The sequence below is a fragment of the Pteropus alecto genome, unplaced genomic scaffold (assembly GCF_000325575.1).
Source record: "Pteropus alecto unplaced genomic scaffold, ASM32557v1 scaffold125, whole genome shotgun sequence".
Lineage (NCBI taxonomy): Eukaryota > Metazoa > Chordata > Mammalia > Chiroptera > Pteropodidae > Pteropus > Pteropus alecto.
Window position 1 is genome coordinate 2,542,167 of NW_006436888.1, and position 17,070 is coordinate 2,559,236.

Below are 17,070 nucleotides of genomic sequence, written 5' to 3' on the forward strand. Positions count from 1 at the left end.
CCCGCCCCCGCTCCCGGCCCCGCGCGGCCCGCGCTGGCTCCGTCTAGGTCGCTGGCGCTCAAGTGTGTTGGGGGCGCCGAGCCCGCCACCATCCTTCCAGTAAGACTGGGGGGCCGCGTAAAAACCCATCCCCCGTCTCGGTCCTCACTGCGCCCGGCGAGCGGGAGAGGTCGAGCTGGGGGCCCAGGACCGAGGCGGGAAGGGAGAAGGGCTCCTCCCCTGCAGTTTGGGTGTGGGTCAGGGGCTCAGGCGGTGGTCGCCCCCAACTCCTTCTCTGGAATCCCAACGCCGTATAGTCGTCATCCTGTGTCCGTGACACCCTGTCGGTTGCCATGGAGACGACTGGTTGTTACAGACCGGCGTTGTCAGTGAGGGTTGCAGGGCTCTGAAGAAGGTGGACCTGGTGAGCGGGGAACCCCCGTTTAGATTTAAGCACAGCGGGAGCTGCTGCATCTTTTGGAAAAGGATGCACCAGCGGCTGCGAGGGAGACGGCGCTGAGCCTCAGCCCTGGAAGATGTTCCGAGACAGGGGGAGAGCGAACCGGGGAAGGGGCTGGTCCTCTCCCCTCGGCCCAGCACAGCACTTGGATGACTTTGCAGAATAGCTGCTGTCGCCTGCGACTCTGCTTTCGGTCTGGAAGGGAGATCTTGACGCTGCCATTTCAGGGAGGCCCCAGAGGAGACATGTCCTCTCCACAGGCTCACGGGGTGGGGTTTCTCTCTGTGGTCTGGTCCGTCACTTTCAAACTGCAAAGCTGCGGGATCCCCAGCATCAGGACCCGCGGGCGGGCGCGGGGTGGGGGGCGATGCTAGTTAATCATACAGAGCCCCAGGCTCCAATCCAGACGGCCGAAACTAATCTCTGGGGTAGGGCCTGGTACTCTGCATTTTTAACAGCACTCAGGGGAGTTCTGCTCACTGAAAAGTTTGAGAATCACTCATCTAGAAGGAGGACTGTACTTTATGCTCATTCTCTAAAATGTTAGGACGGTGCTGAAGCCGTCTATGCGGAACCCGCTCCTGCACGTCAAAGTGCGGAGAACTGATAGATACAGGGCTTAAAAAACTAACGCTCTGTAGGCAGAGAGCCCTTGAGAAGGTAAAGCCAGCAGCTGTTACAAAGTGATTTGCACAGAACAGACCCTCCACTGACATTTGTCAATTTGCCATCGTTTACAAATATCGCCGAAATAATTTAAAAGGCATTTTTAAAAAAAGGAATAATTGAGAATGAAACTGCTCAGAAAATACGAACTTTTCATTAACTTATTTTTGAGATTGTTTCTGAGTCCAATAAAGATGTTCAGCTTAAATGACACGGTTTTGTTTTTTTAAAGTTTGGAATTAAGTTTCTGTGGGGTCGAGCAGTTTGTCCTAGCTACTTGCCAAAAGCAGTTTCTTTATCTCCCATAAGCGGCCTTGAAGGATCCAACAATTTTTTTTTTTCATTGAATGCAAAAGACTAGGGACATGATGTAAATTGAAACTTTAAAAATTCTGTCTGCAGATGCTTGGATTTGTCCAAGTCTCACAAAGCTGCTAATTACTTAAAAATCTAGTGACCCTCAACTTACTTTAATCTATGAATTATAATAGATCTGCATGAAATAGGGCTGCCTTTATTATAGAATGTTTTGCATCTGCTTGACGTGGGAGCAAACATACAGGTGAAGAGATTAGGTGAGGGTTTGCCTTCTTCAAATACAACTTACATATATATGAGAAACCTGGGGTTTGGTTTGCATTATTCACACGGGCCGTATATATTAAACACCCTGGTGAATTACTCACTTGGCCGTGTGGACTCCACCCTCGGGAGGCCAGGCAGGCTCCACAAGGCACAGGTAAATGAAATCTTGTTCGTTACATATTGCCTCTTATAAAAGGGGAGCAGACCTTGTTGCTCTTATACTCAGGCAGAGCTCAGGAAACGCTGCGAAGGGTGAGCACTTGTAACAACTCTTGGGGTGATTTTCTCGCAGGTTCTCAAGGTTCTGGAGCTCTGAGGCTCAGACTACAGGATGAGGGCTCAAGCTGCACAGCGCTCTGCCCCATTTGTAGGACTTGGGCCTGGCCCCGCCTGTAAAAGACAACTGTTGATCTGCTCTAAAGCCTGAGATGCATGCTGGTGGCTGCGTTTTATTCGAACTTTTTTTTTTTTTTTTGGAGATCATTGCACGTTGGGAAAAGCACTTTGTCAAAAATCAAAGAAGAAGTGAAGAAAAGAAAAGCAGAGATAACTGCTGAGCACCGATGAGATTGCAAAACTCAGGAACGGTGGGTTGCCTGTTAAGGAAAGAAAACACTTTCGAATGACCCTGAGTTCTGTGGCGCGAGCGTAGATTTGGGCAGAAAGAAATGACCTGGACTGGTTATGCATTAAAGCATTTGGTCATGTGGAAAGAATGATCGTCAGGGAAAAATCACACCCTTGGTAATGGAGTTTTACAGAGGCAGGGGTGAGAGGGAGCCAATTCTGACAGTATTCCCGCGGCAAGGGAGCTAGGCAGGCTTAGTCATCATTGACTTAATGTTTCTCTTCTTCCTCCCACATCTACTTGTGTAACTGTCTTTTGGGGAGGGGTAAAGCCATATTAAGAAATACAACAGCACTCGGAAAAAGAGGAAGGAGAAGCAAGGAGAGGTTGGGAAGAGCTCTTGGGTGATGAGGCAGATGGAGTGGATATCCAGGCTCATTCCAGAGCTGGGTGGTCCCTCCAGCCTGAGGCGCTGGGAAAACAAGAAGGGATTAGGGAGGCCATCGGAGATAAAGTTGGCTCCAAGGGCAGCACTCACTTAGTACTATAAATACCAGCTTACTAATTAATCATCGCAAACGCTCTGCGGTCACCAGGAAACTCTTGATGGATTGACAAAGATGCACAGAGGTCATGATTTAGGGACAGCCCAAGTACTCATTTGGGGCAATTGGATGAGTGACGGTAGGGAATGGGGTCACGGCCTGGTTGGTTTCAGGGGCTATCTCACCTCCTGCTAAGTCTGGAAGCCGTGTAGAGGGTGCAACGGGGAAGGAGCTGTGCCAGGCAGGGGCTTATGGGACTGCTGAGCCGGGCAGGAGGAAGAGGGCATGATGGGGACACAGCTGCAGGTAGACGCATTTGCATGCAGGTCATTAGGAACCAAGCCATGTGTCTATAGAACTCTGTCTCAGTGGTTATCTTGGATGTGATGAATCTACTCGAAAACCAGGATGATCTTTCAAATGAGTTGCATATTCCAACTAGGAGGCTGGAAAAAAGCTGAGCGTGTTTTCTGCTTCGGTCAGACCCCCAGTGTCCAAGTTTAATACCCAACAGGCCTGAGTTATAGCCTGTTTTAAACTCTCAAAGAGTACATGTGTGTGTACCTTGTGGCTTAAAATCCAGCAATGCCGCATCTGTTGTGTCGTCCTGGACCCCTTCCAAGATGGCAATAATATGGGCAGCTCATTACGATTCTTCCACTACGCTGAGAAAGCAGTGCGTGTCCACATTCAGGCAATCAAGTCATATTCATTAAGTGTGTGGGGCACCAGGCTCTGATTCTGCAATTCTTCTGGTCGTGGGCGGCGGGGAGGAGCAGGACTAGCCAGTCTGAAGAGTGAGATGTGCTGGCCCCCACGCTGGCAGACTGAGAGAGGCTACAAATCTTCCTGCTAACCCTCCTCTGGCGGAGACTCAGCACTTATTAGGACCCACGATGACCCTATTAATACAAGATCTGACACCACCTCTCTGCCCAACACAGCTTCCTGGGGCAAGGGACCTACTTACATGTCCGTCTGCTTTGACCTTGGCTCCTCAGAATGCATCATGGAGCCTGGCCCAAGGTATGTGCTGGAGAAATAAACTGTTGAATGAATGCAAGATGGCTTGCTCTTCCTGAGGGCTGGGGACAGAGTGGGTGTTTTCTCAGTGTCCCCTCCAGAGCATCCGGTGGCCCACTTTCAGGTCTGAAGGTCACCACCAAGAAAGAGAATCTGCTAAAGTGACACCTCTATGCATCCACATGACTCAACACAAAAGATAACAGGAGACCTTAAAAAACAAACCTCTCAAGTGTCCGTTCCCTGTTCCTCTGAGGACAGTGCCAGCGGCATCGGATAGGGTTTGGGGCCGAGTGACCTGATGGTCCTTGGGCATCATCGTGGCCCAGAGGTCATTTAGAGCTCTCTGTTCAGCAGACAGGGTGGAAGGAATAAATGGAAGGTACAGATAAACACGTCATGTGGCCGCTGAAGAGGCACCTGAGAATTTGGGAAACCGACAGGGAAATTGTTGAATTTGCATAATGCAGATAGGCAGAGTCAGTTGGAAGGAAGAGCATACTGCCTGGGCCAGGGACACCTGACCTAAGGTATTCATTAAAGAAAGCAGGTGACTCTCAGAAGGGGGCTAGTAAACCAGGATGCATAGAGGAAGGACGTTTAGATCAGAAAGGCTTGGTTCTTTCATGCCGGGTCCAGTGGAAGACAGGTCTCCAGACCCGCTGGCAAAACTCTCTGTTGTCCAGGGGTAGGGCTCCGACCGGGAGAGGCAGTGTGGCGTCGTGGTTAGGAGTTTGAAAATCCCGGTGGGGTGACCTTGGGCAAGTGACTTTACCTTTCTGGGCTCAGTCACGTTGCTTATAAAATGGCAATAATTATCTCCTCTTGGAATACTTGAGAGAATTAAGTGAAAAAAGTGTCTATGTAAAGCATTTAGTGCAGTGCATGGCATATAGCAAAAGCTCACCATGATGGGGACGCTGATTATCTGGCTCCCTGGTTGTCAGGCAACAGGCAATAGCAGATATTCTTGTCTGGGTGAGCGTTTAACATGGGTTTGGCATATCTGGCCCACTGCCTATTTTTATAAATAAAGCTTTATTGGAACACAGCCACGCTCATTCGTTTAGTATTTTGCTGCTGCAACAAGTTGAGTAGTGCCGACGGAGACTCTGTGGTTCACAAAGCGAAATGGCCCTTTACAGAAAAAGGGCTTTTACTGTCTCGCCCTTTACGGAAGAAGTTTGCCGACCCTGTCCTCGCTGATTACCAGCTGGTTCCCAGACTTTGCTGAGGAAAACGAGGCAGTGGAGCAGTTAGGGGATGAAGTCTGGGACCTGGCGCTCTTGGTCTCAGGCCGGTTACTTACTTACTCATCGTTTTCACAGGTAGAATGGAAGCGATACGCACAGTGAGCACTAAGTGGGTTACTGTGTGGCCTGCGCTTAGTGTCTGATGGCTGGCGAGGACACTATAAAAAGTTGGCTATTATTAGCTATTCAGCTTCACAAAGAGAATCGCTGCTGAAAGTCACAAAGAAACTTTCAGAAGGGGGTCGCTGCTGCATACAGTTCTCTCTGCAGAATGCCCAGCAGTGATCCCACAGAAAGCCGAAAAAAGGGGGCATGAATGTCAAAGGTGGGCTCTGCCATGCCGCGTATCCAGTAAATTAATGATTTCGACTCCTTTTCAGGAGAGCGGCAGATGAGAACGTGAAAAGCAAGGGGAGCAAAGGTCAAGGTCATGAGGTCATAGCACAGTATTATAAGTACCTAGAGCATAGTAGGTACCCAGACTAGGTATCCTTCATTCATCCCGAATGAATGAAGTCTGGTTGTTTAACCATGAAAGTGATTTATCAGTCAAAGGGCATCTCTGATTTCTATGATGATGAGACCACGCTTAGCCATGAGATAATGTTTTCTGCCTCTGAAATCGTAAGGTCTTAGAAATGAAAGCAATATGCTAAAAACGAGAGAAAACTGAAAGCAAGAAGCCCGTTAAGACTTCACACCGCAGGATGGAGGCATTGTGATGGCTTCCTGGGGCACACACGGGCAAAGAAAAATGTTTAAAAACAAAAGCAGGCACATAAGGTCATGAATTGGCCCAAAATAACTCAGGACATTGAGCAGACGGATGCGAGTGGCACATCTCGATGGCAATGAGGCCAAGTGATAAGCCGAGATAGTCCACCCTCACCGGGCGCCTGGACTCCGGCTCCAGGAGGCGCCAGAATGGAACAGAGGAACACAGCAGCCTTAGCTGGGTGCGTCAGGGTGCGGCTTTCATTCCTAAGACCCTAAAAAATTGGAAACCACTCGCTTATCAGAAGCATGCTTTGGAATGTAGATCCGGAAGCTATTTTTTCCCCCGCAGACTCTGGTTTCCACAACAGCAGGCATTGGTGGCTCTGCCAAGCTGCTAGCGAAGGGCACCTTATCTGCAAAGTCACGAATCCGAGAACCAAATGGGCTGCCACTGGCGAGGGTGGAAGGAAGTTGTTTGTCTTAGCTTCTCAAGGACTCAGAAGATCGGGAGGGTTTGGGGACTGCAGGTCCCTTGTTGTCCCTTGATACGACTCCAGGGGAAATGTCGTTGGTAGCTTCTCAGAGGGCGTTGTATAAGCAGAGTGTCTTCGTAAAGGTCATTTTGGTAGCAAATAACAGAAACTCACGCCAGCTGGAGCAAAAAGGGGGCTTTTCTGGGGGAAGGAAAGCCAGTTTCTGCCTGTCCTGACTCTTCAGGTTTGCTTGCCCTTCGATTCCCTAAGCTTCCTCGTTCCCTTTCCATAACGCCCTCGCTGCTTAACTTAGCCACAGGAGGTTTCTGCTGTTTACAAAATAATTTTGAGTGATACAAGGGTACCTGGTATCCTTGGTCAGAACTGGCTTTCTGAAGGAAAGAGACTAGGAGCCAGAAAGTCAACAGGAAGCAAATTAACTTTCTCCGTCAGTATCAGTTGGAACACATTCCGCCTAGGAAAACAGAACTCTGGATGTGGGTACATTGTAAAAATTTGGAGCCCCTCCCAAGCCGACTCTGGCCATGTGACTTGCTTTGTCTGATGGGAAATTAACAAACCTAAGGCAGATAGAGACTTGAAAAGTTTTTGTGCTTCGGTGCTTGCTGTGTCCTGCTGATCTTGGGAACCTGAGCTCACCATATAAGAAAGAGCCTGGTCTAGCCACCTGGCTGGTGAGAGATCGTGCCAAGCAGAGACAGACTGTCCCAGCTGAGGCCTTTCGAGAGCAGGGCTTCTCATTTTCGTTGCTGTTGACATTTTGGATTAAATAGTCTTTGTTGTGGGGAGCTGTCCCGTGTATTGTAGGACGTTTAGCAGTATCCTTGGCCTCTACCCACTAGATGATAATAGAGCCACTGTCCTCCAATTGTGACAACCGAAATTGTGTGCAGACATTGTCAAATGTCCCCTGGGGGAAAAAATTTCCCCCAGTTGAGACCACTGTCCTACCCCAGCTTTCCTGCTGGTGACAAGGCATGTAAATGAAGTCATTCTAAACCATCCAGCCCGAGCCCAGCCACCCAGTCACACCAATACAGGGGCCCAGTGTGACTCACGGAATCATGAGAAATAATAAATATTTGTCATTTTCAGGCACTAAGTTTTGAGTGTTCTGTTCCACAGCACAACCAGGTACACCTGACTACAGTGGCTTAAACAGGTGATTTATTTTCTTATACAACATGAAGTACAGAGGTAGGCAGTTCAGGCACGGTACAGGACACAGGGATACTGCCCCAGGCCCCTCTCGTCTTTCCACTCCATTGTCCTTGGAGGTGGGCTTCGGCCCGTTGCTTGTCACCTGATGATCCCCAAGATGGCTGCTCCAGCTCCAAGTCTGAGCTCCAGGAGACAAAAAGGAGACAAGGCAAAAGGACAAAGGGCAAAAAGCTCTCTCCTACTGAAGTCCCGCCTTTTAATCCAGAAGAGAAGCCCTCTCAGTGGTCTTCACTTACATGTCAATGGCCAGCACTGAACAACATGGCCGGCCCGAGCTGCAAGGGAGGCTGGGAAATCAAGGCGTTTAGCCTTCAATTTACATAGCACAGAGAGGAGATGACTCTGCTGCACTGTCTCCCTGGGGGGCGTGGTTTCTTGTCTCCACTCGTTACGTGTCTACCCCAGCCTTTTCTCTCTGAAGACTGGCTTTGTTTCTCCAAACGCAAGAGGGGACATGGCCACCCCAGCCCTGGGACTGCACCAAGACGCTCAGCTCCGGCACCACTAATGACTTGTGTGGCATTCCAAGGTCTCACCTCCAAACATCAAAGAAAGAGGTGGTGATTGGCCCAGCTTGAGTTGGAAGAGAAATTTGATTGATCCGGCTTGGGTAGGGTATCTACTCCTCAACCAACCAGCTGTGGCCAAGAAAGCATCACTAGGTAGGGCAAACCTGATTGGGGGTGGGGTGCGTTCTCAGAGAAAGGGGCGTGTGGCTGAGGAAATGCCCGAAAAGCTAGTTCCAGAGGTGAAGAAAAGAAATTGCCATTATGGGTTGTCATGTTCATATGATAAAAATTAACATGTCCTTTGAAAGACCTAAAATACAGAAGAGTCATATAGGCATTACATTCAACTTATACAAATTCGAATATACATGTTCAACCAACAAACAACATATTTTTTTCCCCCCCACATAATTTGGCTCCAAAACATGAGCCAGCTGCTTGAACCACTGCCTGACCAAGTGATCTTTTCTGGTGCTGGAGAAAAACCTGCTGTTTTGGACTTTTGGATTATGGTACAGTATAAATGATATCAGATTCCTTATGAAAAATTTCCAGAATTTTCAAGAGTATTTTTCAGGTCAGGTAATACTCACTTTTCTCACTGACTTTAGATCCTAACTCTGTGTAAGATGGCCCTTCAGTGGAATATCACACGAATAATTTTTCCTATGTCCTTCTAATCAGTATAAAGAATGCATCTGGTTTTGAAATATCAAAATATTTTTATTGTGGCTTTTTAAAAAATAGTAAATCAGTGATAAGTCACAACTTCTGGCCCTTCCTCCCATTGTGTTTGGTGGTCCTGGCTACAGCAGAGGGGCAGCAGGGGATTTGGTGGCTGGAGAGAGGGCCTAACACGGGAGAAGCAGACAGTGGAGCAAGGAGAATGAGGGTCTCTCCACACACCCTAAATCAAGGGTGTGTCCACCTGGGCAGTGTGTGCTCTTTGGTGACTAGGTACTTGGTCTGTCCTTATGGCTGGGGAATTGAACCACTGGGCCATCTAATGGTAAGTAGGAGATGGAATTAGACATCTGGGTTCTAGATCCAACCCTCGAATGTATTGGCTGTGTGATTTCAGACAGGCCACTTAACCCCGCTGGGCCTCAGCTTCCTCACGTGTTAAATGCGGAGCATAATACTATGTACCTCCCAGGGCTTGGGAGAGGATTAGATGAGAAGTATTTTGAAAATGGCAGAGTGCCATATAAATGTTAGCCTTTATTATGCAAGCATTAAGAATGGATTGGCATTCTAAATGTATTAAAATAATCTCACATATAAATGCTCTATACCATGGCCCCATCAGCCCTGAGGTTACCATTCTGTCCTGTGGCCCCCGTCCATCACGGGTTTTCTTGACTGTGGGTTTCTTGGCGCCTCTTGGTGGTGTGATGTGTGATATGTCACGACTCAAACGTGGAACCACATAATTGTATCTACCAGGCCTAGGAGCCTAGGTTTCAAACCTGTATTCTTCATATGCCTGAGTATGTGCCCGTGCGTAGGTATTTTTAAAAAGAACCCCTCGCCCCAGATACTCCGAAATATAGCATTGTACAAAATACCAGCTTAGGAAGCAACACACCAGGGTAACAACCTTTAAAGTCCTACAAAAGTATCTTAGTATTTTGACACAGAAGAGTCATTTTGACTCACGGAGGATCACGTAAGGCTGGGCGTGGTGACAATTCTAGTTCCTTCCGCTAGGCTTAGAGAACAGAAGACTCTGGCTGGATTTGCTAGAAGTATCTCTCTTCAGCTTTTCTCTTTCTTGGTCCATCTTTGGGGCGGCTTTTTTGGCTCCAACCTGTAACGAGCAAAAGAAACAAATGCACAAATTCTAGAATTGCAGCGAGATCCCAAAACATTCCACTCAAATGTGTTTTATTTAAAATAAAAAGTTGTAAAACAAAACAAAATAGAACATAGCTATGAGCAAAAGGAAGTTAAAATGATCCACCATTATCATACCCAAGGTAAGCATTATAAATATTTTGGTGTCCACCCTTCCAGTTATACAGGTAACATTTTTCATGTTTTTGAAACCAAGAGCTTCTCAGGATGGGCACATTCATTGTGATGGAGTTTCTTTCTTTCTCCTGAAAAGCTGTTACTGAACTGCATGTGTCTTATGCAGGCGATGTCAAAGGAGGAGAAAATGCTGGATAGTAGAGGGGGCCTGTTTAGCCCTTTTCTGAGCACTGTCCCCACTCCTGGCAGCCATGCGTGTGACCCTAGCGCTGGTCACAGTTGACTAGACATTTGGCACAGGCTGGACTTTTCAGATGCTCACTCTCAGGATTTGGGGTTAATGGGCTCTGAGATGCTACTTGCTTCCTGACCTGGTTGTTTGAGCTGGGGGACCTTGAGGTCATCCCTTCCTGTCACATGACCAGAAAGAGACAATATCAGCAGAGAGTCGGAGAGATGCAGAGAGGAGGTGTGTGTGTGTGTAACAGATGTGATACTTGGGATCTGACAGTTTACCCGTTTCTCTTTTGAGGCCGGACTCTTTTTTAACCTCTAGTTTTTAAGAAGCACTCACTTCAGTGTCCTATAAAAGCCCCCTCCCTCTGTCTGCATAGATTCTATTCATTGCAAACCTAAGGCTCTCTCAGTTCATTCTGCACCTACTGTAGATAGCGTAACTTGCAAGATTCTTTCCAACAGGCTTCAAATTCCAGCCCTACATTCTGCACATTTGACTCCAACCATGAGGACACACATACCCCTGGGGGGAGGGGGCTGTGGGTCGTTGAATTTCAGCTCTGCCTCTTACTACGTGACCCTTGGTTTTCTCATTTGTCAAATAGGGACCAGAATATCCGTGCTGTCTTCCTCAGGGGCTGAGAGGAGATTCTGGGTGGATTTCAATGGAAGGCGCCGTTGAACCACCGTTTGAGCTCTTTTTGCTTTAAGACAGGTTTGAGCATTACCTCCTGAAACCTGTGCCGGTGGCTGGCGGGAGCCTTGGATGTGTTTTGAGACTCTGCGTTCCAAATCATTCCAGGGCGAGAAGGGCTAACATCGCTTCACTAGCCCACAAAGTATAACATGGTCAGGATGCCAGGGAAAATGAAAGCTGGCAGCAAAAGTTCAAAACCTTTTCCCTTGAAACCACCTTTCCTTTATAGCGCTTTTAATTTGATTTTCAATAAAATTGCTGGCTCTGGATGGTTCCCAAATGCCAGTGTCCTGACCCAGTGTGGGGGGCTGGCTGCCAGAAAGTTTGTTAAAAGGAAAGAGACCCCAGTCCAGGGTCCCCCTGGCCCCACGAGCTGGGGATAGGAAGCACCGGGCAGCAAGTTTTGGTCCACTTTTTTGAGTGACAAGGGTGGGGACAGCAGAAGGCAGACAGGATGGTTGACTGGGAAAAGAAAGAGGTGGGGAACGGGGAATGTGAAAATGCACATGCGGGCAGGAAGGACAGGGGACACTGGGAGGGTCCACCCTCAACTGGGGACAACAGGCGAGTGCCATGCATTCAGCTTGCATGTGTCGATGTAAGAAACGTCCAAATCTGTAGAGAATTTTTATGAGTTTATTTGAGCCAAATTGACAATTGCCAGGAAGTAAAATCTCAACAGACTGAGAAAATGCTCCAGAGAACGGCAGTTTTGTAGCTTATTTTATACATTAGAATCCAAGGAGGAGACGTAAGGAGGGTCACATGGAATCCTTTGGTGGTGGGTTAAGGGGGCGGGAGAAAGCAAAGCAGGGAAATCTCAGGAAGTGGATAAAAAGGTAAAATAGAGACACACGCGCTTCTTTTCCATTGGTGGGTACGATGTTAATTGGTAACTGACATTTACAGCACGCAGAGAGAGTACGTGGGGCAAGACGGCACTGAGGGGTCTGTGGCCTCCTGCCCTGGTTGTGCCCTGAGGGGTCTGGAAAAGGAGATGACCCTGACATTTCAAAGGTGTGTTATCTCAGATGCAAAAAGATAATAGACGGGCTCACTGCTGGTAAGGACTGACCTTGGTCAAGGAAGCTACAGGCCTAGGATGTGACTACCCGCTAGGACCTGCTTCGAGTTAGGAATTTTTATGTTTGGACCATCCTATGTGGTTGCTTTCGCTCTCTGAGTTTGTAGGGTCCGTCATGCTGGCCTTTCCTGAGTTTGCCAGGTTTAGTATATGTACCCTCCCCCCTTTTTTTTTTTTGTCCACAGATGTTTGGAGCCACATGGCTCACTCTTAGAATGAAAAGGCAGGGATAGGAACCAGTCATTAACATAGTGACGCCCAGATGGAAATTAACTCAGAACACAACCCGAGGCCTGCTGCAGGTGACTGACTGCAAGCATCGGCTCTGGAAAGACCCCAGCCCATTCATTCCCACCCAGCCTCGGGCCTCCGTTTAAACAACCCTTCTCCCAGGAGGCCTCTGCTGGCCCTTGGACGGGCGGGTCCCTGTGAAATATGCTTCTGAGCTTAGTCCACTGTCCTTTGTCTTCAAAACATTTGTACAAAGTAATGATTTCATCATTACTAGTACTTATTTATTTTTTTAAAAAATGGCCCAAGAACGTAAGCCAGAAAGGCAGTTTTGTGCGTTTCTTCCTTGATCTAAACCAGTGTTTCCCACCCTTTCTTTCATTATCGTCCCTCCCTAATGAGCCTTCTTCACATTTTCTCCTAATTGCTCCCACACCTAAGAAATTTTAATACTACAGATAGCACCGTATGTATATCCGTGCTTTATGCATTTTTAACTTTGGAGTATTTTATTTACTTATTTTTATTTTTTATTTACAGTTGACATTTGATATTATTTTCTATTAGTTTCAGGTGTATGGCATAGTGTTAGTCATTTATATAACTTACAAAGTGATCCCCCTGATTAGTCTAGGAGCCACCTGGCACCATAGTTATTACAATATTATTGACTATATTCTCTAGGCTTTAATCCCTGTGTGCTTTACACAGTAAAAAAAAAAAAAAAAAGAAAATTTTGCTCTCTCGGAGTGATACTGCCACCACTGAGAATTCATGAGTGAACCTCAACACCTGGACAGTACCTGCCACATCGTAGGCTCTAAAAAATTTTTCGCTCTCTCGGAGTAATACTGCCACCACTGAGAATTCATGAGTGAACCCCAACACCTGGACAGTACCTGCCACATCGTAGGCTCTTGGTAAATATTTGTTGAATGAGTCAGGGCCGGGAGGGTACTTTTTTGTTTACTCTTCCATCCTTAGGGGGTAGCACAGTAGGTGGCCTAGACTAGGTATTCAATAAATATTTATTAACTAGAAGATTTTAGCATACAGCTGACAAATCATTATAAAAGACTGTTAGCTGTAATGAAAAAAAAAAAATCAACGAATGGCATTTTGGAGGACGGAAAACAAAACCCCACAGCCTTAAAAAGGAAGGAGCTGCCAGTTCCGAAGCCTGCTAGAGATGGAGGCTCTTTTATAAGCAGATGTTACATGTCCTGTCTTTTTCAAGGTGGTCACGATGGCTCCATCCCCCTAAGGAGTCAAGGCACAGTGTGAAGGAAGGAGACCCTGAGCTACACTTTGCAAGCAATCTGGAGCAAACCTTTATGCACCGAGGAGGTCCTAGACGCCAAACTTCTAAGTCTGGGCTGTGGGGCTGGAAGAATGGGGAGCTCGCTCTTTGCTCTTAGCTGAGGCACCGCCATCTGCCTGCATTCTGTTAAGCCCAGAGACAGCCTGAAATCCCGCAGGCTTCCTGTCTCAGAGCAGCCAATGCTGCTACGATATCCAGGGCCCACCCCATTATCTCCTCTGTCATCTTACGTCCCCAGGGGGACCTCAGACAAAATCTAGCTGTGGGGTGGTTTCTGCCTGCTCCCAGGCTCAGCCACATATATGAATAGATAAGTGACAAGCCGCCCAGCCATTCCCACTCTGCAGGGTGGCAAAGGTCTCAGATCTAGGGGGGGCTCTCTGGACGCGCTCTGTCCTAGCATCCTGCTCTGGATAGTAACCACCTTCTAGTCTTAAGACAATTGTGAGTTGGTTGAGAAGAGGCTTCTGTTTTCCAAAAATGTCCCTTACCCAGGAAAGAATTTTTTTCCCATGACAATTTTGTCTCGGAATGATTGTGGCCTTTTATCAAACTCGAATCTATCTCCTCTCTCTCATTCGACTAAAATGTGTTTTCAAGCTTCCTGAGAGCTCGCTCCTACCTTCTGCACAGCGGGATTGTGGGTTGGGCCAATTCCAGTTCTAGGGCTGAATTGTGAATGGCACCGTTTCCACAGATTTAAAACTCGATTCTTAAAAAAGAGAATTCTAAAGGATATGCTTCCTTGAAATTCAAGAGAAAGGCTGCCAGAAATGTATCAGATGTATTACCTGGACGTGTATCCCCTCCAGGAGGGCAAGCAGCGCTCACCTGGGTGTCGGCTCCTCGTTGCATGCCAGCTCTCCCGCTGAGCTGTGTGGCTCCGGACAAATTACTTAAAGTCTCTAAGCCTTAGACACTCCGTGTGATAACTGGGGATCATAACACCACCAACCCCATGGGGTTGCTGTGAAGATTAAATAATGCACACTGAGTGTTCAGCTCTGAGCCTGACACATACTAAATGCTCAATACGTAACAGACGTGGGATTACTGTCCGTGGGGTCTTGCTGACATCCTACTGTTTTCCCATTTCTCCTGGCTCACCTGGAGATTTGACTTCTGCATCTTGTTCTTCATGACCTCTACAAACATTCGTCTCTTTAATACAGAAAGAATAATGACAAAATTTAGCTTATTCCTTCCTTTTGCATCAAAGAAAAATGGATTTTTTTCTCTCAACTTTTAGATGCCACCCATTTGGATGGAATGTTGGGCTTCCCCAGGGACGAATGGGGGGGTCTGCAGAAGGGACGCGGCTTTCAGGCGATGCCCCCCTGCCCTGCTGAGCCCCAGGGGGTCTCTGTTCCAGATTCCAGAGGAATCTGAGAGGACGCTGGTCAACCGAGGGACCTTGGGGACACACTGCACTCCTCTGGGGGACAAGTCTGCTTTAGCTGGAAGCAGAGCCTCCCAGACTAGTGGAAGAGGCTATAGACATCCAGTGGGTGTCCGTCCACCTTGGCACCCCCAGGCCCAGGCACGACAGAAGCCAGGAGCATCAACTTCCCGGGCGGGGACAGCAGGGGCCTGTGTGGGAGCCAGCATCACCACAAATCTGGAGCTCGCCGTTCCCCTGGGGTTTGATTACTGTTGCTGACCCAGGTCCCCTGAAGACCCCGCACCTCAGGGACCGTTTGCTGATGAAAAAGCATCCCCTAGGTATGGGGGACACAACAGTGAGAGAGGGTGCAAGCTGGGGCCTGCCTCACAGACTGATTGTCCGGCAGGTGAACGTGCAGGGGTGCTGGGAAGGGAACGCTCTCCGAGAGCCCTGAGCATCCACTGGGGCCACCGACCTGATGCTCACAGAGGCCAGGGAAGGGAAGGAAGTGGGTGGGGTGAGCCAGGTGGGGACGGCAGCAAACCCACAAGCCCGGGGCCTTCTTAGGGCCTGGAAGATGGCGGCTCGTGGGACCCTGGGCCTAGTGTTGCCACATCTTCCGAATTTTCCAGAGAGGCTGAAAAACCAGAGTATTCCATGCTAATGCCATTTTGAAATGTTACTTAAGGAAAAAAAAAACCCATAAGCCAAATGAAATACATCTGTGGGCTGCCATCTTGTGACTTCTGCCTTAGCGCCTACCCCCTTGGCATCTGCTTGGGGCTCAGGACATGTTTGTTTGTGGGGTTACCATGTAGAACACAGGATGCTCAGTTAAATTTGAATTTCGGAATGAAACCAAAGAAATTTTTTTAGTATAAATAGGTCTCATGCAATATTTGGGACATATTTATTTTAAATAACTATTGTTTACCTGAAATTCAGATTTCACTGGGCTTCCTGTTTTGTTTAGTTTTACCCCCTTTACAATTTGGCAATCCGATTGGATGCTCACAGAACTCACGGGGGAAGGAAGGCCATCTTTTGGGACGGGAGGTTAGGAGCTTGTAAGTCTCTTCCATTCTTACAAAAGGATGCTAACCCAGCTCTCAGACACTGTCCATGAAGGCTCGTGTGCCTGTGTTTTACTGACACTTGCTCTCCAGGCATTTTCCATGGAAAAGGCCTTGAGCCTGCAGCCACTCAATATTTATCACAAACTTAGTTGAGAGGAACTAAGCTCAGCAGACAGCCACCGTCATCCAAATTCCCAGATAGTATAAAGCAGTGGTTTTAAACCAACAACCTCCCTTCCTTTTTTTTTTTTTTGGTAGCGAAACACTTTTGCTTAAGCAAAATCCCTCGAAGAACTTGGCATAGAAAACAGATAATGGGGAGCTTCTCTCGTGAAAGTGAGGTGTGTGTGTGTGGAGAGTCACACCCTTCCCTGGCACCGAAGGGCTCTAGGGCACCCCAGTTTGAACACGGCTCTAAAGTAGCTTCCTGGATTCAATTCAATCAGCGGACAGCTGAGTGCTGAAGGGCAGAGCCTGCCCCCCGCCCCACCTGCTTTCCCTGAACTTTCCTGAACTTTCCTGAGCTCGCTGGGACTGCTCTGATGACATAGGTCTGCCTCAAAGCTGTTCTCAGACATGGCCCAGCCAGCACTGCGTCGCTATTCTTAGGGATGTTGTTCACTGTATCGCACAACGTTCTCTCTAGGGAAAGCCCAACACCGTCTTTGCTCCGAGAACACTTCTGAGCCTCACGTCCATCCGTACTGCTCTGGGTTTTCATTTCCCAGACAGCGCACAGTCAGATGCGGCTCCCTCCGTTGACAGGTGAAGAGGTTGTCTCACTTGGCCCTCTGTCATCCTCATACTTGGCTCCAGTTTGTACCCACTTTCATCCACTTATTTCATTTTTAGGTTAGGGGTTCCTGGGGTTCCCCACTCCTCCCTTCACCTTCTTTTCTTATGACCTTGTCTCAAAGTCCCCTAATCATTTAGAGCCTAGGATGGTTGCCCCATTAGCCAAAACTATACTTGCGCTTCCTCTGTGCTCTCTCGCCTTGAGATACTGGGTTAGACGCTTCCTTGTCTCTTGGGTCATTTGCTCAGAT

The 17,070-nt window shown here is 48.0% G+C and overlaps 1 protein-coding gene across 1 annotated transcript in view; it reads right to left on the reverse strand.

Moving 5' to 3' along the window:
* Positions 1-7,448: 7,448 nt before the first annotated feature.
* FHAD1 (forkhead associated phosphopeptide binding domain 1) overlaps positions 7,449-17,070 on the reverse strand; it is a 110,160-nt gene continuing 100,538 nt past the window's right edge. Inside the window, exon 31 of the mRNA XM_025048631.1 lies at positions 7,449-9,830. Coding sequence (XP_024904399.1) covers positions 9,714-9,830 — 117 coding nt within the window. The 3' untranslated portion in view covers positions 7,449-9,713. The remainder of the gene's footprint in view (positions 9,831-17,070) is intronic.